This window comes from Akebia trifoliata, chromosome 1, assembly GCF_017979445.1.
Source record: "Akebia trifoliata isolate Shusen 1 chromosome 1, ASM1797944v1, whole genome shotgun sequence".
In the NCBI taxonomy this organism is placed as follows: domain Eukaryota; kingdom Viridiplantae; phylum Streptophyta; class Magnoliopsida; order Ranunculales; family Lardizabalaceae; genus Akebia; species Akebia trifoliata.
This window is the reverse complement of record NC_141375.1, coordinates 31,718,175-31,744,536: the sequence shown is the minus strand read 5'-3', so window position 1 is coordinate 31,744,536 and position 26,362 is coordinate 31,718,175. Positions and strand designations below refer to the sequence as shown.

Genomic DNA, 26,362 nt, shown 5'->3' with positions numbered 1-26,362 from the left:
ATTGTCAATTGGTTTTGAATTCGACTCTTAAGTGAGTGTAAATGGGCTCGAATCTTTACACCCTTATAGGTAAGGGGGATTGTTGAGTGTATATTTTCCTCTACTCTTAAGTGAGTTATACCCCAATTAAGTCCCGTGACTTTTTTATATTCATAGTTCTCTCTTTCTCCAACAAATTGATCTTTTTGAGTAATTGGGAATCCAATTCCAAACCAATTGACAATGAGTAGAGATGCCCAAGAGTTTATAAAGAGATAGACAAGGCAGCAAGTATTCAATGTAGGACTAAACTCTATATACCCCCGCACGTGTGGGCCAAATTAGGCCAAAGCACATAGAGATATGAATTGGATGACGTGAATGAGAGAAACGTCAGCTCCAATACCATGATAAATTTGGAGGTCCAACTCAAGACCAATTGACAATGAGTAGAGAGGCCCAAGATCTTATAAGGAGAGAGACAATACAATGAGTGTTCGATGTGGGACTAAACTCAACAAGCCCTGCATGTGTGGACCAGATTGGGTCAAAGCACATGGAGATATGATATCTCAAAATTATCAAAATGTTGATGAAAATTTTAAAAAAATTAAAGTAAATGGAGTTCATTGCATTTGCAACATTTCATCAAACCATAGCAAACCAGTTCGGAGAATCGTATTGCAAATTGATTCGATTCAAATTGCATGCACGTTCTCATTAAAACTATTATGTAGGAAGGAAGTTAGGATAAAAGATCATAAATATCGAGAAAAAGAAAATGGTTAAGACAGTTGAAAATAGGTATATAAATAAGTACACTTACATTATACTTTTTCCTATCGATCGTGAATGAAAATGTTGAATGATGGCATAATGAGTATTCAATGCATGATACTAAGAGTTGGTATGATTGTAGAGAATACTTTTTGTGAGATAATGAATTCCTCAAGAAAATGATCACGAAAAAATGAATTCCTTGAAAAAATAAACTTTGTCATATGATTGCATTTAAGAAAATGTGAAAAAAAAAAAAGTGAATTTTGGTAGTGGAGTAACCATGAAACAATGACATTAAGACACAAAATCAGTTTCTTAAAGGGTGAGATGGAAAAATATTTTTCTATCCCGAGGAAAAAAATTATCTTGGGTGAAAAATGATTTTCTAAGGAAAATATGTTATTATATACTTTAAAATGTAATTTCTAAGAAAATCCTTTTCCCACCAATTAATAAATAAATAAATAAGGGACGTAGGTATGGCCAGGGGAAAGGTTAGCATGTCTGTAAAGAAGAGAAATAGAGAAAGAATTCCTTAATTAATAAGTGAATCAAACTTTTTAACTTTGGAGGAACTAATTAAAGATGTTCCCACCATACCCTTTTATAGGAAAGGAGATCCTCTATCAAACATTCCATTAATCATAGTGGATTAGTGATGCAATCCCAAATATTTGTCACCCGTTTTGAGTTATGGAATCATTTGCAAGCTTTCATTTTGATTCCCCCAAACCTCACTTAGCCACTAACAACTTTAGCAAGTGGTAGCCCCACCATTGGGAACCTATGAAACAGAAGTAATGGTATTCTCGTAGTTTAGTTCTATATTGAGGTTATTAGATGAGTTAGGTTTTCAACGTCAACTGTAACACCGTTTGTCCAATATAACTACACGACGGAAAAAAACTACCTAACTCGTGTGTAATGACACGTGTTGAATTGTAGTACATCTCTTACATTTGCTGATTTGTTATGCCTTTGTCAAATGGAAAAGTTAATTTCGGCACGTGATGTGAGAATCATAGGCCGTCATTATTCTCACGAGAAATTGCACTAAATTATCGGTCAGATTTCTGACTTTTGCCGAGAGTAGGCGACAAACATGTTTGTCAATCTTGATTCTTGACCTTTAAATGAAGAACTGTACTGATTTGGACCAATTAGATACAGCTTAGAAGTAGCTTAGTAACGCTGCTGACCCATTTTTCACAAAAGATGGCTCGTGGCGCATATTGCATATTTTAAAATTTTAATTTATAATTATTTGCTTTACCTGAGCTTACCTACCAAAAAAAATAATAGTGCTGCTTGGACTCTACCAACCAAAAGACCAACTTGTTTGACTTTGACATGGGAGTATGGTCAAAATGTTACAGCTGTCAAAGAGATATTTCATATTTGTTATTTTAATTTTAGATTTAGAGAATAAATGTTTTACTGTGTTCAAATTTTATTTATTTTATTTTTCTGATAATCCGTATCCTCTGCACATGGACCGGGTCTGTATCTAGATTTTATCCGGTCCATAGACCATGTTCTTGTCCAAAGATTAGTCCCCAATCACATGCAACATCCGCAGGGCAAAATTTATTATTGCTTAGTGCCACAAGAAAATATCGTGTAAAATTGTTGTATGTACTTAGTTGACTTTTAATAATGATTTCGTGTCAAAATATGATGATTTTTTTCGTTTGTTTGACTTCATCTTTGATTTTTTGGTACAAAATCTTGTTTTTTAAAATTCATATCTTGAGATTGAAGGTGAGAGTGAAAATACTTATTAATTGAAAATGATGGATTTATCTGATAAAATTTTTTATGGGCACGGGTTTTTGGAAAGAGTTGAATATGAGGGTCTTTTAAGTCTTTTTCTTTTGTTTTCAAATAAAAGGACCACAGTCAAGGGGTGGGTTTAAATTACCTAATGAATTGTGATATTTTGCAACTTCTATTATTATTATTATATAATCTTCGAGTGTTGCACCTGAAATAGTAGTAGTAGTATATATGATATTTTGTGAAAATGATGGATTTATCCGAAAAAGAATTAGTGAAAGAATTGAATATAAAGGTATTTAATTCTTTTTCTGTTGTTTTCAAATAAAAATACCACAGACAAAGGGTGGTTTTAAATTACCTAATGAATTGTGATATTTTGTAACTTCTATTATTATTATTATTATTAGTGGTGGTATGATATGACGTTCATAATTCAATCACATTTTTTACTCACACTTGCTATGAATTGATTAACACCATCAATGTTGATACTTTACTGATCTCATAACCTCTTATCAACTGCAACCAGATAGTCTTTGATCGATATTAATAATGTTTAGTGATAAATATTTAACATATTTTAATAATTAAAAATTTAGTGTATCGAGGTTTTCAAAAAAAAAAAAAATCAATTTTAATAACACTTTTAGCTTTTTTCAAACCAGTTTTGCCTATAATTGCAATAATCACAAATATTTTGTTACAATAATTGCTTTTGAACACATAAAGAATCAACATTTATTTAAGAAAATAAAAAAACATTTAACAAGATGGATGAAACATGGTTTTTCATGGAGAGCACACTTTAAATATTTGGGCATAGAGATCCAATATGTTAAGAATGTTATTGGAGAAGGATCAGCTTCCAATTTATAAAATTGAGGTTTGAGACGAGAATGGTAACCTTGACAAATGGATCTAATGACTAACAATGAAACCTTAAAGCAGCTTAAAAAATGAAATTTCTTATATTATTGATATGCAAATATCAATTTTGTGATTTGTCGAATATCTAAAATCCAAGGATCGACATATGTGAACTCGGGTTTACAATCTCTTACGCCTAGGGATGCAACTTGAGTGAGCCCAACATGAGTTGAGCCGGATATTCGTTGGCCTATTTGAGGTTTGGATTGGATTTTGGAATATGGCCTTTATCAACCTAGCCTTCATTAAGGATATGTAACGTCTTTAAATTATATATTTTTAGTATCTTCTAGAACTCCAACTTCCTCATCTTGTTCGAGGTTTTTAGTGTCAAAAGTTTCCAAATAACCTTTTGAACACAGACCAGAATGAAGATTTACAAATAATTAGAAAATAGGTCATGAGTTCGATACCCAATATGAGCAGTAATTCCTCAGGGGCCACTTGCAAGGGCGCACCTTCACTTATCTAGTGTGTGATGTGCGGGCATTGCACATGCCCCAGATCTAATCCTTGGACAAGATCATGGTCTATAGACTGGGCAAAGTCAAAATACCAACCCGATCCGCTATCTACAGGAATACCTGATTATCAAAAAAAAAAAAAAAAAAGTTAGAAAATAAAAAATAGAAGTAATAATTGAATTAATGAATAATATTGATTATATGGGATGGCATATTCGCAATAAAACCTTCAACTTAACCATCCAATTAACCCAACCTCGTCCGATTCAATCTAAGTCAAACTTGGAGTTAATAGTAAATATTTTGTGTGGGCCCAGATAGAACATCTCAAATTCATTTTGAATTAGGTATGAACCAAGTGTTCTAAAGCTCAAGTTGGATCCAAACTTGTCCAAATTGCACCTCGACCTCTAGGTCTGGGCTCTAATATATCTTGTGAATTGAACTATGTACATGAACATAAAATTTGGGCCTTATCCTCTGATCACATGTTAGGGCAATTGAAAAAGCTCATTCTAAATAAAACATTACAGCTGTCAAAGAGATATTTGTTATTTTAATTTTAGATGTAGAGTATAAATGTTTTACTGTTTTCAAAATTTATTTATTTTATTTTTTCTGATAATCCGTATCCTCTGCACATGGACCGGGTCTGTATCTAGATTTTATCCGGTCCATAGACCATGTTCTTGTCCAAAGATTAGTCCCCGATCGCATGCAACATCCGCAGGTCAAAATTTATTATTGCTTAGTACCACAAGAAAATATCGTGTAAAATTGTTGTATATACTTAGTTGACTTTTAATAATGATTTCGTGTCAAAATATGATGATTTTTTTCATTTGTTTGACTTCATCTTTGATTTTTTGGTACAAAATCTTGTTTTTTAAAATTCATATCTTGAGATTGAAGGTGAGAGTGAAAATACTTATAGACTGCAAATGATGGATTTATCTGATAAAATTTTTTATGGGCATGGATTTTTGGAAAGAGTTGAATATGAGGGTCTTTAAGTCTTTTTCTTTTATTTTCAAATAAAAGGACCACAGTCAAGGGGTGGGTTTAAATTACCTAATGAATTATGATATTTTGTAACTTCTATTATTATTATTATTATTATTATTATTATTATTATTATAGTATAATATAATGTTCGGGTGTTGCACGTGAAATAGTAGTAGTAGTATAATATGATATTTTGTGAAAATAATTATTTGTAAACTTTAAACTTTCTAGGGTAGGGTATGATAATCTTGAGACTAGAAGCATGTGAACATGTCGGATCCACAATGGAGAAGGCCCACAATTATTAGAAAGGAAGTACTATATAATAATTATTCCATGATACTTTTTTATTTATTATTTACTTTTATACGGAGGAGAGGGTAGGTATGGTGGAGATGGGGACCACTGCAAAGGACAGAGGATTTCAGTTCTGTATATATAATTCATTGTTTGGAAACAAGGCTTCAACTCTGATGACTCTGATCTGATAACTTTGGATTTGAATCTAAGATTGTGTTCTACTAAGGATCCAATTTAATAACCTTTCAGATCAGTTTTCAATCAACCATGTTCTCACCGGACCGAAAAAATGTGAGAAACTATGTAAATTTTAATTAACTCAGATGATATTTATTTAACTTTCGAATATCAATCTGGTTTTGATCAATTCAATTGTTAATTGAATCTGATCTTGGAGCCAGAATCGACTCTACAAATACTTAATACCCATGGGGTATCTATTAAGATAGATAATGTTTATTTTTATTTTTTTAAGAGAAAAAAAAGATAAGTATCCCATAAAAGAGACCATTATTTATAAATATAATAACATAACTTGTAATTCTTCAATTGAAAGTTAATATCAATAATGAATTCTTCAAAGAAATCAATTTTTTGAGAATAAAATTGTAGAAAATTATATTACGGATCATTTCGTTGTTGTTGAAATTGTATAATACATGAAAAATGAATGGATGTTCATGTAGAGAAAATGCAAAAATTAAACTTCACATTCTCTCAATATTTTAATTTTAATTCAAGTACATTTACTTCAAAATATCAGTGTCGGTATTTAATTAAATTACTAATTTATTAAAAATAAATAAATTTACTAGTCGAGTACCCAAATGAGACCCAATTCTTATTGGGTCCTTAAAGGAGCTACTTAGAACCAGACCATAAAATGATTGGGTCCATAATGGTAGACCCAAAACCTATTAATGGTTTTTGGTACATCGGGTAATTGGGTACGATGCCATTGACACACTTATGTGCCCTAAAATCTAAGATTATGTCTAAATAGTTGAGCTGGAGTAGCATTAAAATTGACATCAATTCACACATTGCTGATGTGGATGTATGTAATGGACCATAGATGATTTTCATCAGGATACGATTGAAAAGCATCTATGGCTATGTGAGAATTGATGTCAATTTTAATGCTAATCTTCCAGGTTTTGGTGAATAATTGAAATACCTCCCATGTTTTTAAACGGATGACATGCCCCTTGACGACGGTCTTCTATGTGAGATTGAAAAATGAACAAAATACCTTCATCTTCAACCTTAAAATTATTATCCCCTTCAACCTTTAAACCTTAAGAGACTGGAATTAAGGGTTTGATCATTTTCTACTTAGTCCCAAATGAAAGATCAAAGTCAAGGGGCAAGTCATCTGTTTGAAAAAGCATGGTATCTTACTTGCAACAAATTGAAAGGGTATTTCAAAATAACCCAAACCAAATTTAAGTGGCATCTAATTAAACGCCGTTTGAAGAATTCATAGTAACAAAAATCTACGATTAAAAAAAAACAAAAGTATGATTAAATCACAATTTTAATAGTTATTGAATAAATGACGTTTTTTTTTGTAGCATTTTTAAGTGTTATTTACAATCTAATATATAAATAAATTTTTTTTTATAGTTTAAAAAATATTTTTACATGTTAATTTATTCAATATTTTCCTGTTTTTATTGGCTTTGGCCAATTTTTTTCCAAAGCTTTCTATTGGAGAATTATTCCCGATCCTCTGCTCGTCACTATGGAAGAATTAGAATATCATTCTACTTATACTAGCTCACAATTTTCAAATGGCAGGTTTGTTATTTGTGTTGTAAATAAAGAAGTTGTCTGAAAAGTTAGGAAAAATATTTAAAATTGGGAACTAGGGGTGTGTTAATGGCCAGACTTGGACAGACATGTCTAATGCTAGCTAGGCATACATGTAGCTGAGGCTAACTAAATCCAACCTGTAATGGGTTCATGGATGATTTCTAGCCAATATATCAAAGCTGGTTTTGGTGTGTAGGGTCATATAAACAAGTGTGCAAAACATTCACATGGTCAGTGGGCCCAAAACTGTTTTGCTTTTGAAGGCCCAAGGGAGAATTCGCACTTTGTTAGGCATTTTGCGACATCATCTTGACACAGAGTTTAAAGAAAAAGGGAGTAGCACCATTCACCATAGTCACAAAATTCTCTAAATTTCTTATAATTCCTAAAAAGAGAGACAAGTCCATGAAATCTGCGATCGATGAATTAATTAATACTTATTGATTAATCACAAAATATGGTAACATTTACCTTTCACCCTCAAAATTTCAAATATCAAGAAAAATATAAGATTTTTGGAAAATATTATTTGTATATTCTCCAAAAATAATTCTGATATTTTGACAAAAATTGCCCATAATATTCCGAATTAAATGAATTGAAGCCCCGGCAAATAATTATGGAATCCAAACTGTTACTATGCTTTGCACAAGCTGGGTTGAGTTCCTGATCACAGATCAGATTTGGATCAAATGGTTTGAATCCTAGTCGGATTTGTTTTTTATTTTATTTATACCGATTTTTGGTCCAATTCTTGAAGTAACATCCTGGTTACCTGGATCATGACCATTTCATGCCCTATTCCCTGGGTTGTGAAATGGGCAAACCCATGAAGGGTCTGGACTCTGGACATTCCATTTATAACTAAATCTGGGCCTGTCCTGGCCATTCAGATACTATTGGGTTTCAACGTACCCAGACTTGATTATTGGTTTCAGTATATACTAAAGAGGACATCCACACCTAAATCTTATTTCAAAGATTTGGTCGGCTAAACCAATCTTGTTCTTCTATTCCACTTTGTTTGGAATCACATCTTTGGTTATTGAAAATGGGTTCATATTTGCTTCCAGTACAGGACTTGAATTCATGACCTCAAAGTAGTTTTGCAATGTGTCAAACCAACTGAGCTATGTGTCTAAACCCATCCACTTCGGTGATATTGTTCCTCCATTGATTGAGAATTTTGATATATATAAAGTATTCCGATCATTCAATAAGAAGGGTTTCAATTTCTTCAAATGAAGGATTTTAACACTTGTTACCAAGCAGAGTCTCACGAAATCTTCCCTCTTTGCCTTCAATTACATCCGAAAACGACTTGTAAACTTTATTATGACCGTCCCTCATTGGTTGTCCGCGGATCCCATTATCAAGAAGTGTATCCACGGCTTCTTGTACTAATTTCTCCTGACACATTACTAATTCCCCTGGCGTAGATCTACTTGTTGTTAATAGATCGGTAAGAGTATTGTTCCATATTTGACCTCCCTACAATGAAACTAAATTAGTTATTGGATATCGTTATTTGTGGATTATATATAAATTATTGAATTAATGAAAGCTATATATATTGTTAAGTAAGCATGCAAATGTCGGGTTTTGATCCAAAGTCTATGGTGATATTGTTCATCTTACCAAGGTGAAAACTTCAAATTGATAAAATTCAAAATAAATACAATAAATTATAAAATTGATTTTTTAAATAAAAAAATTCATTTCAAGTCCAATAACAAAATCCAAGGGCAATCACAAATTTTTTGTTCCAAATTTATATAGTATCCTTAGTTACCAGAGTTTTTAATCAAAATATCTTTATGTTCATATGACCCAATTTAATTGACAAGTATCTATAATTGACAACCATATGATCTAGATACAACATATTCTTACATTCATTTCACTTAATCAAAACTATTAAGGCTATATTTGAATTGAGAGAAGTGGATGAAAAGAAACTCATGAGAAGCGAAGAGAAACTCAATTTCTCTCCCCCATGTTTGAATTAAGACTTAAAATGGTATGAATTTTACCCGATATTCGAGTGATTTAAATCCAAATTTAGTAGATTTGGTTTCATCAAGTATATTTGAATTAAAATATGATTCGGATATGGGTAATGTCCTTTTACTCGAGTCAGATCCGGATTCCATCTTATATCTGTCAAGACCCAAATGATATATTATTTTACAAGTTGTATTCTTATATTTTTTTAATTTATTTTTTAACAACTATAAATGATTGGGTGTAATGGTCAAGGTCTCTCTTCAAAATAAAGAGGTCTTGAGTTTAAGTCACCATATTTAATCATATTTTAGTAATTTTATTTAAAATAATCTTAAACGATTTAATAGTATTCTATCTGAATCAATAAATTCAACTATGGATATTCATATCCATCCCGTATCTGACCCATTTAAGCTCTAGTTTGGATTGACAAGAGAGAAATTGGTACAACTTTGAAATTTTAAAATATCTTAAAAGATATCTAGGACAAAATTTGAATTATAAAATATTTTAAAGGGAGTTCTCTCCTCTTCTCTCTACTTTTGAAGAGAAAAAAACTCACATTTTTTTTTATCTCCAATTCTTTTCCCTTCTCTCCCCACTTAACAATCCAACACAAGATAAATGAAGAGAAACTCATTTATTTTCTCTTCTCTCTGTTTCCCTCAATCCAAAAGATAGTAAAGGTTTTGGATGGTGTCCAATTAGTTTCTTACTAGAGAAGTAAAGAGACAAAGACAATTAACTCCCTACTTTTTGTGGCCAGGGATTGAAAAAATTTAATCAATCTGAATCTATCCTCACTAACCATAACTTTTCAAACTTCTTTTTCTAGATTTATGTAAAGTATTATTTATGATTTTTTTTTAATATATATTATGTACTTTTAAAAGTTGTTTAATAAAAATTGATACATATTTCCTCTTATAAACTTGCATGATCATTTGAGTTTGGCTAATATTATTGAATTATTAAAGATAGAAAGCACCCCTCAAGTACTAATAAATAAATAAAACATGCATAGTTTTGGCTCCATCCAAAGATCCATCCACCTAATCACTAAGTTAAAAAACTAATTAAAAAAGAAAAGAAAAAAAAACCTAAGAAATAATTGTACACTTATCATGGGCCAGGTCAATCATCTAATCATACATGATTTCAACTCATATCCAAAGAAATGCTCCATTCTAAATTCACATAAAACAATCATTTGAGCTACAAATCATTTTCATTTCACTATATTTAAGAAAAACAAAAATTGCAATTTTGATTATTACTTTTGTGTTTCCCTTTTGACATATGAGAAAGGGACATGCTCTTGTTATGGGTCTCTGAGGCAAATAAAAGTTGCCTAAAGCTTGGTGGGGCAGTCGAACTCAACCATTCATCTAGGGCGTGCACTTAACAACTCTCCTTGGACATATAGAACATTGTCGATAATCAAGAAACCAATTGATTGGTCAAATTGGGTCAAAATTTTATTCACACAGATCTCAGGCTTAGGCTTCAGATGCATTATCTTTGATTCATATAAATAACTTGCGTAAAATTTGTATATGGGGGCTTTTGTAGGAGTCATGATTTTCTAACCCCTCCTCTAAAATATGCCCCATGATGTGGCATGGGCTAGAACCACACATCTTTTTCTCGAGATAAAAAATTGCACGTCCCAAAAATATGTGCAGTTGTGTATCTTGAGAAAAAAGATCTATAATTCTAGCACATGCCACGTCAGGGGAAGTATGGGAGCGTATGTCACAGGGTGTCAGAAAATCATTACTCTTTCCCTACTCCCAAATATGGTATCATATACAAATTTACTATTATATCAATACAAATATGATATTATTATATATAAATGGGTTTATGAGGTTTTTAGTCTAAATTATACAATAATGGAAATGTGAAAAAAGCATCTCTCCATAAAAAAAAATAAAAAAAATGAAATATACAATTATAATTTAATAATTTATAAAGGTCCACACACACTCCAAACTCTCCATAGAGGGTGCCATCGTCTGAAGTCTTCTTTTGTTCTGTCTCTCCCTCTTTCTTCTTCTGCTGCTGCTTCTACTTCTACCGATCAATTCAAACCCCCTAAAATCTTCCCCTATTTCTTTGTTTCCTTCGTTCTCTCTCTCTCTGTATGTTTATTTGATTCTCCATCTCCTCTGCTTCTCCCCTTCTCTCTCTCTCTCTCTCTGTTTCTGTGCGTGTGTGTGTGTGTGCGTGCGCGTGTGTGTGTGTATAAACATGAGCTCCGGTTCTAGGGTTTCAATCCCCAACAACGTTCGCAAAACGATCCAAAACATCAAAGAGATCGCAGGGAATCACAGCGACGATGAGATATACGCAATGCTCAAGGATTGTTCGATGGATCCCAATGAAACCGCTCAAAAGCTCTTGCTTCAAGGTATTCTATCTTTGATTCCTTCGTGGGTTCTTTTGATCTTGATTCCGTTATTCTGGGTTTTGGGTTTTGATCTGTTTAGTTGTTCTTTTGTGGGGTTTGATCTATTTGGAGAGATTCGGATTCGATTTTAAAATTGAGCTGGTTTTTTTATGGGCGTTGATGGGTTTTCAGTGTTGATTGTAGCTCTGTAACGATGGGTTATTTCTTATTGGTTTATTCAAAATTCAAATACGCTATTGGGCATATTTTTTATATAGAAAAAAGACGTTTTCCCCCCAACTGTTAGATTACATGTAATTTGGATCACTCTTCGATGCAAATTTCGTCACTTTTTATGTGTTTCGGGAGAAAAATAGTGCATTAATTGGAAAATGAAGATCCTCTGTTATCTTTGATGTCCAGATTCACAGATACTATATATGGAGGGATTTATTTTGTTAGATTTTATTGGTAACCCATTGCTTTGTGTTTTTGTTTTTAATTCCATTTTATATACAACTGGTAATATTTTTTTTTTTTAAAACTTGTATTGTGTTATTGACTAGTGTAGATTGATGATCTGGTTGTAGCTTGATTCTTGTCAATTTCGTGCCTGGTATAGAGGAATGAATTCCCAGCTTTTCTGTTATCGATTTTTGGATTTTTATTGGCTTTGAAAATTAAAAATGATGAAGTGGTTGAACTACTATAGTAAGTAATGTGATCAATTTCACATACTGATTATGGTTGGTTTTTTTTTTCCCAAGAATTAGGTGATTTTTATTTTCCAAGTATTTCATCAGCTATCCCTTCCAGTTTTCCATAATGTGTATGTTAGAGTCGTTACTCTGTTATCAGGTCTTTACCTTGAATCTAGTGAATGAGCACTGAATCCAGCGCCCAATGGTAGTTAACAAAAGTATTATTTTGCTGTACCTTTTAGCTGGCCCAAGCTTTAAGTTCTTCTTTTTACAGGTTTAAGTGTGAAGACGGGATTTTGATCCCTGGTCTATGGTATTACCACACACAAACCTTACCTCTAAACCAAGGTGGCACCTTCACATTTAGCATTGTTTTGGTTGCTATCCTCTGCAAACAATCGATGATCCTGGATTGTTACAACATTTTAGTGGCAGTGCTCAGAGCATGGTTTCTATGAGACTCATTATGCCACGATGTTTAAGTCTTCTGACTTGCTGGGGTCCTGGTATACATTTTTATGAATCGTCAATTTCATTTCGGGCAGAAAATTTTATATCGTTTTTATGGGTTTTATCATCACCATCATCATTATCTCTCTCATGTGAAAAAATGATAAATTTTATTTATACCAGGTGGATTGCACATTAGGTTCAATGTGTATCATGATTTCTTGTTTAACATAGTCATAACTAATGAATGGTTTGGTTCACAGATACATTTCATGAGGTCAGAAGGAAACGTGACAAGAGAAAAGAGGTAAAACTTTGTCCTTAATTCTCTTCTTGCAGTTTCAATTATTGATGGAAGCTCTGAGTCTGCTATTAGTATACCTCTTTTTTATGGGGAAGTCGGATATTATTATCTAGAGTATGGATTTATTTCTTCTTCTCCTTTTTTTAATAAATAGGAAAAAAAATCTGGACTTTCAATTTCCATTTAAATTGACCTCATGGTCTTATTATTCTTGCAGAATAGTTTTTTCCATTCAACTTTTCATTGTTCCGATTTTATTTGGTTAACTGGGCTGCTGCTTTTTTATTTTATTTTATAAGTATAATTATATTATGAATAAAGAAGGTTGAGAAGACCTTCCTAATTATTACAAGAGGGGTGCTAGTGCCTATCTCTCCACCTGAGGATCCCATCTACAAACAACATCCTCAAAGAATACATCCTTAACTTTATCAAACATTTTGCACCAACAGAAAAGAAACCCTAGTATGTTAATTAGTGTTTCTTTAAGAGATTGCTCATCCCCTTCGAATATTCCTCTACTCCTTTCCTTTCAAATCCCCCAACATACTACAAAAGGAGTTAGGACCCACAAAATTCTCTTTCTATGTGAGAAGACCTTAATCTACCAACTTTGAAATGGTGCCAAGGTGGGCTTAGGAAAGAACCTTTGTTTATGGAATAAAAGAAAGAAATTGCGACCAGATTCTACCTGAAAAAAGAACAATGAATCGACAAGTGATCTACTGATTCCCCACTGAACTTACAAGGCACACAGTAACTGGGTGAAGAGAACCTCCTTTTGATTAGGTTATCACAAGTCCAAGCTTCTACTAACCAAATGAAGAAGGAAACTTTTGAAGGAAGTTTAGGTCCCCAAATGGACACCATAGAGAATTACGTTAGAGTTACCCACTAATGACAAGTAGAATGATTTAACAACCTCTCTTGATTGCAAGTCCACTCCCTTCGCTCCTCTTTTATTGTAGAAGAGGGATGCATGATAGTTGATTGGTAATATTTGTTATGTCTTGGACCTCCCAATCATTGATGCCTCTCCTAAACTTGAAGTTTCATGACTACTCATTCCCGTTACAAGTCATGCAAGCTTCCACTGGAAATTTTTCTTAGTCCATATGGAAAACATAGAGGGAAATTGCAGAGATAAGGGTGACATACCACACCACGGGTTCTCCTAGAATCTAATGTTGTTGCCTCTACCCACCTTGAATGCAATTCTCAGAGGAGAATCTGGCAGTACACTAGATGATTCCTTTCCATATACTACTACAGACATAGGATGACTACACCTCCCAACTCTCCTTCCCAAAGACTCTCTCACCATGCTTTTCCTTATTGATTTTCCTCTACATACAGGCTTGGTCCACTTCAAACCTCTGGAGCCATGCTTTTAATAGTGCTTCTATTTGCAGGGCAAAATGAAACAAAATTAATTATTGGTACATTGTGAAGTGGCTAAGGAGGTGTGGGTTATGTTTCTGGCCCGTTTTGGGGTGGAGTGTTGTCTTCAAGGCTCCTTGAGAGGTGTGTAGGTGGAATGGACTCAATTGGAGGCTAGGTTTCGCTTGTTGAAGAGATTGTTGTGGAGTCTCACCCCTTTCACGGTCTCATGGGGCATTTGGAAGGAAAGGAATGAAAGAACTTTTGGAGGGAAGTCGAGGTCTTCTCAAGAGATCTTTTTGGAGATTCTGGGCTTATTGTTCTTTTGGTGCAAGATCTTCAAAGAGTTAAAAGGGATATTTTTCGAAGATTTTTTAGTCTGTTGGGAAGTAGTTTTTAATCTATCATAATCTTAGTTTACTTTCTCTCCTTTATCTTGTTGCTATTTTTTCTTGGTTGGTCATCTCGACCTTCCTTTTGTATTGTTTTTTTTCCCCTGAATTATCAAAAAAGAAAAAAAAGAAAAACAAAACTAAGCAGGTCCTGATTTTTCAGAGACCGCAGTGTTAAATTGCATTTCTTTTTGCACTTGACTGCCACACCTGCTACAATGCACTTGGTAATTGGTATTAGACTACTAGTGTTGCATCCTGTCTTGGATTTGACACTATCACTAAAGAAATTTGCAATGCTTATATCACTATGGAAATCTGAAACTTTAGGAGTTGAATCATGAAAACCATAATATAAAAAGATTATTGGGAAAATGTTACAAGCTCAGTTGTCTTTGATTTAATTTATGCCTTAATTCCATAGAGAAGGGGAGAGTGGGGGGTAGTGAGGGGAAGACTGATTTGTCTCAGATAAATTTCTTGTCAATTAGGAGAAGTGGAGTTCTCTTTGATGTAGCATAGTTTTGTCCAATTATTCCTAAACGAGGCAGTTTGTAAACATTCCAACAGATGAAGTGAATGTAATAAATCTTGGTTGAAGGAAGCAACATTCAGAATTGATTGGGCCTTTTCTTCTTAACCAATTTGGATGGTTACAATTTTGTGGTAGAAATATCAAATCTGATCTATCAATCAAAAAAATATCGAATCTGACCTTATATTTTTCATGTCTGCTGGAGGTTTATGGTATGGGAGTTTGTTTATTCTGCACATGCTTTGGCCTTGAAGGCGTCGTTTGGTGTGTATTGTGGTGTCCTTTACACAATAAGCATTTTAATAGCATTAACATTCTTCTCACTGTTGCATGTTCTCTTCATTTTTTTTCCAGATTGTTAACGTTTCTATTTCTTTTTTTTTCTTTCCAGAACCTGAACAACAACAGAGAGTCTGCAGATTCTAGGTGGAGACCAGGCACTCAAGGGCGAGGGAGTAAGGGTGGAAGGGGGAATTACTTGCCTCGTGGTGTTTCTTATGGTACAAATTCACCTCTATAGCAGAATATTTAAACTGCATTTTTCAAGTACTTAATTTATTTGGTTTTGGAGAAACATCATTGTTTTGGCCAACCCCAGATTTTTACAATTAGGATTTGAACATGATGAAATTAATTGGTGATGGCTGAAACAAATTGCCTTCTTCCATTGAAGAAATAGTCATGACGTAGTGACATGTTTTTATCTCATTTATCTTTCTTTTCAGATGCAGGTGGTGGGAGGATTGTTGGTGCTGGAAAGGAAAATGGAGTCAGTCAAGGGCCGGAGGGAGGTGTTACACCTTATTCTTTGGTAGCTTCTCAGGATACAGAAAGTAAAGCAACAACTCCCCCATTGTTAAGGTGAACATTATCTGCAGAATTTTCTATAATGTTTCGACTCGATTTCTGGGCAGTCCAATCTCTTGTAAATAATCAATATGTTTACACATGGCATATCTTGGAAAAGTCAAATTTAAGTGTATTTATCTTGAGAGCTGCTATTGGCACCCCAACTATTACTTATTACATTCCAATAAAAAATAAAGAAAATAAAATAAATGGTTGAGAATAAATAAAAGTTGGGGTGCCAGTAGAAGCTCTCCCATTTTTTGTTTTGCTAGATCTCTATTTTTTGGGTTTAGGATTTTATATGAATCTGATCATAATTGTAAACAACTACTCTAATTGTGTGAAAGAGTGTTATAATGTTGAGATTATAATTTGAGCCCAAACCTTTGTAATGCTTGAAGAGTGTATTTTAATCTTTAATTGAGGTGTGATTAATAATTTAAGAAATTGGGGTGTAATAAGTAAAAGTTTGGGGTATCAATAGTATCTCTCTTTATCTTGCAGTTCCATAACTATCGTAGCCAATGGCGCAACTGGTGGGGCTCATGGGCGTTCCCCTCATGGTCGTGCCTCGGAATTGCCAGCTGGCAGTGGTACCAATCCTCCTCAGGAAAGTTCAGCTGCCAATGTTAGTAAGTTAGGGAGCACACTGCCACCACCCCCACCTGTCAATGCTAAAAGCACCGCTCCTGGAGTCAGCATCAATCATGGGCAGCCCACACCAGACCATATAACATCTCCGGTTTCTGTATTGGGAGTCTATTCCTCAGCTTCAGATCCTGTACTGGTGCCATCTCTTGATTCACGGCCCCCTGGTGCAGTGGGTACAATTAAACGTGAAGTGGGGAGCCAACGGACCTCTATTGGATTAAATGATACTAATCCTCAGGATTCCACTAATTGTCTTCAAATAAACAAAGTCGTATACCCTGAGTTATCTTCATCTATGGATGAAAAGACAGCTTCAGAAATTGAAAATTCCTTTATGCATGGAAAGATGCCAAGCAAAGCCCAGGGTGTTGAAAGGATCCAGTTCTCCGAGTCTCTGCAACTCTCATCTTCAACCACCCACGGTGGCACTTTGACTAGTAGGCCTTCATCTAATTATGGTAGCCGAGCTCAACAACTTGTTGGATCTCAGAAAGGTAATATCTGCGACTTCTCATTTGTTTTATCAACTGTATAATCCATGTTTCGCAACTGTGTGAAGATCTGTAAAATTTGAGTAGACTAGGAATAGGATGAACAATAAAATTTGTTATTATTATTGTTATTTTCTTTAAAGAATTTTGATATAGAAGATTCATCACTCAAACGAGTTGCAGCAAAGGAGGTGGAGACGGCCTACCTAATGCTGGATGATGATGATGAAATGGACTAAACATTGACGTGCTAGCTTGATTTTCAACTTCAATTTATAATGTCTGCTCCTGTTTATTTGAGTGTTAGGTTAAAAAAAAGATCTAAAATTACTTGTTAGAAAAATCTAAAATTAAGGTTTCCAATGGCTGAGTATTAAGCAATTTTTTTTTGTGATAGCTATTAAGCAATGTATTTATTTGAGACCGAAGTTTGTTCTTCTTCTTTTTTTTTTTGTTTTTTTTGCTAATCATTTGGGACTAATGTAAAATCTGGAGGATTAACTGCAGCTTTAAGTGATCAATTTGTTGGTGTCATTGTCTTCCTTCCCTTTTCCATGGGCCTTTTGTTTCATAGTTATGTTTTCACTTATGCATCTAGGATGTTTATGAAGTTCAGTTTTGCAAAGCAAACATGAAACAGTATGACCAATACATCAAAGAAGCAGGTACTTGGGCTATAATCACATTGAAAAAGAAAACAAAGTTTCAAAGAGTAGGAGATCAAACTATATATTGGAATAGATGGAAGACAAAGAAAGCCCATCTCAAAATAGGTATTCAGCCTTTTCAGAAGAATCCACATCTCATATTTTGAACAAGATTTCAAGCTAAGTATAATTACAATTTATTAAGCTACTTAGAAGTCTGACCTATCAAAAAAAAGTTATTCACAAGTCTTCATGGAACTAATACCCTCTTAGATATCAACAAAAGATATTATAAGTCACCAGAAACCACAGATGGAGAAGCTTGGAAAGAAAAGTAGGAATATTTCCAACGTTCAAATTTCTGTAATTCAAATCCCCTTAAGCCCAGGAAGAGCAATCTTCACCACACTCATCCTTGGTACACACAACCTATGCCTGGGAGTCTAGGGTAACAGTTATAGCTACCTTTGCTACTCAAATCAGGAATCCCAAATGTGGCCTCTCCCATCAAATTTCAAGGGTTCTCTCTTTTTTGCCCATTAGTCACATTCTTGGATGCGCACTCAATTCTTTAGTCCTGCTACAATTTCTAAATAAACCTTTTTGGGTTGCTCAGATGCCCTAATTTCCATTAATGGTGATCTTATCTCTAGTACATGTAATTTGGTTGGTGCTATTACCGATGTTGAGAATTTGTTTTTATCATGTATTAAACTGTAAGTCTGTAACTGAAACCATTTGGACTTGTTACAATCTTATGTGCTCAAAGTCATCAATGGAAAAATTAAGTGGTGACAGTTACTCTTTTCTTCTCACCTGTAGGTCCTAGTAAGGAGTGGAAACCAAAGCCAATAAACCCAACTTCTGCTCCACCCATTGGAACAGTTGGCAGATCAGAGGTTGTACCTATTTCAGTTGAAGCAGGTTCCCGCTCGCTACCTTCATTTAGTGCATCTACTTCTGAAGAAGCAACTTCAAAGCTGCAAAAGAAGCTAGAAGAGTTGCATTTCTCGGATAATCAAAATGTTATCATTCCAAACCATCTCCAGGTTCCTGAAGCTGAACGAACTAGGTTGAGCTTTGGAAGCTTTGATGCTAGTTTTGTTGTGAACAAAAGCTATGCCAATGGCCCTGATACCGAGAATAGCTCTACATCTCTGTCTGAATCCTCTCAGGGGATTGAAGAAATTTCTGAAGGGCCATCCTCAAGGTATGTGATCATAATCAGTACTTAACTTTTTTTTTTGAAGAGTGAATTTAATCACAAGTCACTTGGTACTATCTACGAGCTCTGAAATTATGCCTTGTGTGTATTTCCTCTTCATGTGTTTTATTCTGATTAGTTTTATAATTGGGTGCAGCAATCAAAATGTATCCTCAGTTGATCATGAAGGAGATTATCCTGATCATCCACAATCACCCATGAATGCACCAGAAGACCTATCACCTGTTGAGGCTGATGCCTCTTCCAATGCAGTGCCGGAATATGACCACTCCAAGCCTGACACTGTACTTCCTTTAGGTGGTCCTCAATACTCAGTTGTTCATCCTTCCCCAAACTACTCCAGTTTTGGGTTGATGCCACCCTTATTAGGGACTCAGTTTCCACCATTTGATAGCTCGGAGCTGCAGGCACGTGATGGCTCTCGCCTTCCAAGCTTTGTTGTAAGCCTTGAATCCTCCAGCCCCTATCTAATCTGTTGAATTATCTTTTATATACTTTCATACCGACATTTATTGTTTGTATTTAACTTTTTATTAGTCTTTAAAAAAAAAAGAATTCTACCTGAATTCACATTTAAATTTAATTTTTTTTTCATTAACACTGCAACACCATTATTTTTACTGCTTTTGCCGCCAAATAGAGTCCCAACTGCATACTCTGATTATTTCTAGAGACTTGGGTGAGTTGGCCAATGTACCTATTGATTTCTTTGTGGCATTTACGAATGAAAAAAAAACTTTGTTGGCATTTACATATCAAATTTTTTCTACGTTGGCATTGTGTACTTTTCTTTTTCATACAATTATTTGGTTGGGCTTGACTATTAGAATTTTAATGATACTTCTTGCAATTTATTGTTTTAATGTATTTCATAATCTGTGGATAATCAAGTGGTTGTGTTATTTAGGTCCAGCAACCATTCGATCCATCAACAAGTTATTACACCCCATTTTACCGACCTAATGCGGATGGTGATGGCCGCTTCTCCCCCTTCCTTGCACCTGGAACTGCCACCAAATATAATGGAAACGTGGCAATGTTATCCCCTCAGTCTGGACAGTCACCTCAAGAGGTTTGCACATATTAAGTTTTCCAGCTTGATCTTTTCACCCAGCATGCTCAAAGTTTGGGACGTCACCGTGCTGGCACTTTCAAGCTTTGTCTAATTTTCAGCTTTTTTTTTCCACTCTTCTTTACAGTTTTATATTTATATTCCATGTGTGCAGTTTTCCTTGTTTATTGTTTTCAACTTCTGATGCTTGTATATATGCCATCAAATTGCAGAGTGGAAATGCTCAGGTTCTCTCTACGGCAGGTTCCACTCCACTTGCAACCCAAGCTGCAGGAGTCATGCAGCAGAGCTCAGTAGCTATGACCCAACAGCCGATTCCTGTTTTCCGGCAGCCTGCTGGAGTACACCTATCTCATTATCCTCCTCCTAGTGGCTACATCCCTTATAACCAATACTTCCCTCCCTTCTATGTGCCTCCCACTATTCACCATTTTTTAAGCAACACAACTTTTCCTCAGCAACCTGTGACTGGAAATGTATATCCAGCTCCCGCAGCAGCAGCAGCAGCTGCGACAGGTGTCAAATATTCTCCCTCACAATTCAAGCCTGGAACTAATACAAGCAATTCAACCAACATTGGAATGTCGACCGGCTATGCACCATACAACTCCCCCTCAGATGGTTACAGTCCCAATCCATCTACAACCACTGTAAACTCAACTGGCAATGAGGATCTTGCGGCTTCTCAGTACAAGGAAAATAATGTCTACATCACCGGGCAGCAGGTTTGTTTTCTTTTTTCCTTCCAAGTTTTGAAATTTACTTATCTTATTTTACTTAAGTTTTGGAAAAATTACAATTGCCATTGGTTTGTCTTCTACTGAAATTTTTTTGTTGCCAAGAAAAAAATTCCAAATGGCAAGAATAAATGCGAGAAAGTGAAGTCATTATCAGCTTGTAGCTGAGTGCAATAGTGCTTTCTCAACCTTGAAATTGCTGCTGTGTTCCTGAATGATATAATGAATTCAATATAATTATATAATACAAATGAGGAAAGCTAAGGTGTTGGTGCTAGTATCTCCCTCACATGTCAGTCTATATCAAATATTTCCATGTGACACTTTTATAAGATTCACTGAACTCATGAATTTTTTGGCTCACCCCTCATAAACCTAGATGCGAAATATCGTAATGGATGATTCATAGCCATTGAATTTGAGCACTTTTAGATGATGAGCTTAGAACTTAGTGTTGTTCAATCCACATTTCTTGTTAATCACATGAGAAAAATGCCCAAGTCCAATGGCTAGGAATTATGTATCAGGCTGATTCTTGGTGTGTAGGTGGGGCGGGCCAAACATTCATGAGTTGGTGGGGCTGATGAATGTACCATGTGGCCTTATTTGGCATGACTAAGGTGTGGGACAGTTACTAGTGACCAGCACCTCTGATGCCCTTATCACATGATATTATCCTTGTATAGTTACTCTTATTTTCATTATTCAAATTAGTGATGAAATCAAAAGCATTAACCTTTAAATTTCTAGTGTGTGGTGGCTCTATCTATATGAGGTAGAAGTAAGACTGCTGACTAATTTTACAGTATGATAATGCAATAAAAGAACATAAAGAGTGGTCAACAAAAGTAGATGGAACGGGATTCTTTAGATTGAGAGCAAGATTCAAAGCATTAGGTGTGAGGTTTAAAAAAAATTTGGTGCGTCGGTTTGGAGAAGTATCTATCAGCTCTCAAAGCATTAAATCATTGTCTGGGAGCTAGTGTGCCACTCCTACTGGGAGGTTCTGGTTACTAAGGTTTAACTGACACTGTATTGGATGCTTTACAAGTTTAACCCAATCAATATGCCACACGTTATCTTTCTTGAGATAAGGGATCGAGACAATATTTTCCTTGTACTGAGAAACCGCACATGTCTTATTATTTATTTTTGTCATTGCACTCTGGAGAGCAAGATTTTCACAGATGACCACTGTGAACCGATATTTTGCAGAGCGAAGGTTCGGCTGTCTGGATTCCTACACCAGGTCGAGACATATCTGGCTTGCAGGCCAGTTCTTTCTACAATATCTCTCCTCAGGGACAGCATGTGACATTCGCCCCCACACAGGCTGGGCATGGTGCCGCCTTTGCTGGAATCTATCATCCTGCACAGACAGTAGCGGCAGCTGCTGTTCACCCACTGCTGCAACAGTCTCAAACCATGGCTGGTGGACCTGTTGAAATGGTAGGATCCTCAGCCGGTGTTTATCAGCAGCCTCAACTTGCACAAATCAACTGGACCAATAATTATTGAAAAAAAAAAAGGAGAGAAACTAGAAATACAAGTCAGATTCTTGGGATTTTCGGATATCCCAAAAGGTTCGAATGGAGTGAAACATTACAGAAGAACATACATCAGCACCCTAATTTGTGAGTGTAAATATTTCATAAGATGGCTGGAAAATTGGGGGGGACGTATCACAGATTGCTTGACTGACTGATAATTGACCAATTAAAGTTAGTTGAGAGAGGTATGTGCAGGACTTTTGTTGGTTGCTACTGATTTTCTATTTTACCTTTTTTTCTTCTTCTTCTAGCCTTCTTAAAATTATTGTTTGGTGTTTTTCACATCTTTTCCTTTATTTGATGAGGCCTTTAGGACTTCGAAGGGTAAGATAAATGCTTGGTGGGGTTTTCCATTATTTTTACCACTGTCTTACCTGTAAAGTAAATTTTGATAGTAAGAATTGATGATGTTTTACATAAAACTGTTGTAATTGATGCAATAGAAGTAGCAGTTCATTTGCTTCAATTACCTTAGTGTTAGCTTTCACTGATTGCTTCTATTACCTTACTGTTGGAGGACAAAAAATGTTACTGTGAGAGTAGTGATAGTAATCCCTCTATTCGAGCTAAAGCGACAGTTTTACATGTGCGTTGAATCTGTTTCCTCCTATGATTCAATAATTTAAGTTAATGTATTCTGTGTTAAGTAGGCTTGGTGAAAGACTTGGTTTTCACTTTCATTTAATTTTCAGAGAATATTTTGAATGAGTTTAGGTGGGTACCCTTCAATTGGTCACCTAAGCTTGTGTTATGAAGAGGGGGTCTTTGTTGAGTTTAGTCCCACATTGGGCACTCATTGCCAATTGGTTTTGAGTTTGACTCTCAAATTTATCATGGTATCAGATTTGTCTTGTTTTCTCCTCTACGTCACCCAGTTCATACCCCATGTACTTGGGTCCAGTCCGGCCCACACGTGTGTGGTGCGTTGACTGGAATATGCCTAGTATAAATTGGTTTGAATCATCAAAGCTTGACTAATTATGATGTTTAATGATCATGCAAAATTTGAGTTTGTGGTTCTGCATGATAAAATGGAATGGGGGAACAAATTTTGTTTAGTCAACCTAAAATTTTTAAGATAAAGATCCTAACAATGACCCGAAAATGAATTTGGTTTGAATGGTTAGGATTGAAGGTTGAGTTAGTGAATTGGACTGATGGATCAAGAGAGGGCAATTGTTTTAGAGGTGAAATGCATAAAATTTGATTAATAAAAAAAATGACTTTATAAACATAATAGAATGAAGAACTAGATTAGATTCCTTCGGCCGTCTCCAAATTTGTATGAGCTTTGATAATGATGTTAACCTTCGGATCTCCTCAAATACTTGGCTGTCCTGTGGGGGTGAGTATTCTTGATAGAGTCGTGATGAATGCTCACGGTCTTGATATGTGGCAAGGGCACAAAATCATAGATCGTTTTCATTGGGAAAAAGATGTGTGATTTTGTGCCTTTGCCATGTCAGCTGTGCACCCAACCGCGTGCATTCATCATTATTCTACTTAATAATATTCCTGAAACTGAAAGGTCCGACCCCTAAAGCTAGAAGACAAGACCATGGCCTGCTTCATGGACTCCTTGTTATCGATCCTCTTTGTTGTTATCTTCCCTCTAGAACCCTTTCTTTCATTAACACTAGAAGACCGCCCAATAAAATTTTTAAAAATAAGGAAGGTTAATTTAAGCTTACCTCCCTGTTTATTGGTGCAAATTTGAGAAACGCCTTGTATTTTCAATTTAATGATGTGCCCCTTGACTATGGTCCTTAAGAAATGAATAGAAAATGACCAAAATACCCCCATCTTCTATCTCTTGTCAAAACCTACATCTCGGTAAAAACTTTATTAGAGGAGTAATTAATCAAATCATAACCTTGCATATAACAAATGCAGATCTTGTCACCAGATCCAAGGTTGGAGAGAAAAAAAAAAAATCAGGGTTCTTGATAAGAAGTTAAAGACAAGGGCATTTCGTTCATTTTCTATTAGCGTCTCACAAAAGACCACCCTCAAGCCTTAAAGCAGCACTCAAGGGGTTGGTCATCAGTTTGAAAACATGGGCCTCTCAAACATTCACCAAAATCGAGAGATATAAGGCTAAAATTACCGGAAATAATATATTTTATATATATATATATATATATATAGGGTCCCGTTCGCCACCCTTAGTTTTACCACACACTTTAACAAACGCGTTTTGTCTTACATGGGTTAGAAGTTTCGGAATGAGCTGATTTTTGGTGAGGATGATCTCTATGGTGAGGAGATCATCCTCACCAAAAATCAGCTCATTCCAAAACTTCTAACCCCATAAAAATTGATTTACAAAAAATGGACGGTCCACGATTTTTCAACGTGTAAACATGGGGCTAAACATTTCGGAATGGGCTGATTTTTGGGGAGGATGATCTTCTAATCATAGAGATCATCCTCACCAAAAATCAGCTCATTCCAAAACTTCTAACCCATGTAGGACAAAAAAACGTTTGTTAAAGTGTGTGGTAAAACTTAGGGTGCTGAACATTTCCCATATAGGGTCCCGTTCGCCACCCTTAGTTTTACCACACACTTTAACAAACGCGTTTTGTCTTACATGGGTTAGAAGTTTCGGAATGAGCTGATTTTTGGTGAGGATGATCTCTATGGTGAGGAGATCATCCTCACCAAAAATCAGCTCATTCCCATATATATATATATATATATATATATAGGGTAGCGATCAAGGGCAAACTTTTTAGCAAACTTTTTGGCAAAACATTTTTCAAAACATGGGTTAGAGGTCTTGGAATGGGCTGATTTTTGATGAGGATGATCTCTATGGTGAGTAGATCATTCTCACCAAAAATCAGCCCATTCCAAAACTTCTAACCCATGTTTACCAGCTGAAAAATCGTGGACCGTCCATTTTTTGTAAACTGTTTTTGATGGGGTTAGAAGTTTTGGAATAGGCTGATTTTTGGTGATGATGATCTCCTCACCATAGAGATCATCCTCACCAAAAATCAGCCCATTCCAAAACCTCTAACTCATGTTTTGCCAAAAAGTTTGCTAAAAAGTTGGCCATTGAAAGCCCCCCATATATATATGGGAAATGTTCAGCACCCTAAGTTTTACCACACACTTTAACAAACGTTTTTTGTCCTACATGGGTTAGAAGTTTTGGAATGAGCTGTATATATATGGGTGGCGTTCAAGGGCCAACTTTTTAGCAAACTTTTTGGCAAAACATTTTTCAAAACATGGGTTAGAGGTTTTGGAATGGGCTGATTTTTGGTGAGGATGATCTCTACGGTGAGGAGATCATCCTCGCCAAAAATCAGCCCATTCCAAAACTTCTAACCCATGTTTACAAGTTGAAAAATCGTGGACCGTCCATTTTTTATAAACTGTTTTTGATGGGGTTAGAAGTTTTTGAATGGGCTGATTTTTGGTGATGATGATCTCCTCACCGTAGAGATCATCCTCACCAAAAATCAGCCAATTCCAATACCTCTAACCCATGTTTTGAAAAATGTTTTGCCAAAAAGTTTGCTAAAAAGTTGGCCTTTGAACGCCCCCCTATATATATATATATAGGGTCCCGTTCGGCACCCTAAGTTTTACCACACACTTTAACAAACGCGTTTTGTCCTACATGGGTTAGAAGTTTCGGAATGAGCTGATTTTTGGTGAGGATGATCTCTATGGTGAGGAGATCATCCTCACCAAAAATCAGCTCATTCCAAAACTTCTAACCCCATCAAAAATGATTTACAAAAAATGAACGGTCCACGATTTTTCAACGTGTAAACATGGGGCTAAACATTTCGGAATGGGCTGATTTTTGGGGAGGATGATCTTCTAATCATAGAGATCATCCTCACCAAAAATCAGGCCATTCCAAAACTTCTAACCCATGTAGGACAAAAAACGTTTGTTAAAGTGTGTGGT

The 26,362-nt window shown here is 35.2% G+C and overlaps 1 protein-coding gene across 1 annotated transcript; it reads left to right on the top strand.

The window, feature by feature from the left end:
• The first annotated feature begins 11,046 nt into the window (after positions 1–11,046).
• Positions 11,047–22,898, top strand: GIP1 (GBF-interacting protein 1). Its single transcript, XM_086452383.1, has 10 exons — positions 11,047–11,469; positions 12,863–12,906; positions 15,602–15,710; positions 15,936–16,071; positions 16,564–17,204; positions 18,671–19,058; positions 19,210–19,513; positions 19,981–20,145; positions 20,358–20,870; positions 22,098–22,898. The coding sequence occupies exons 1-10, from the start codon at positions 11,310–11,312 to the stop codon at positions 22,398–22,400; spliced, it is 2,763 nt and encodes a 920-aa protein (XP_086308509.1). The 5' UTR covers positions 11,047–11,309; the 3' UTR covers positions 22,401–22,898.
• Positions 22,899–26,362: the final 3,464 nt, after the last annotated feature.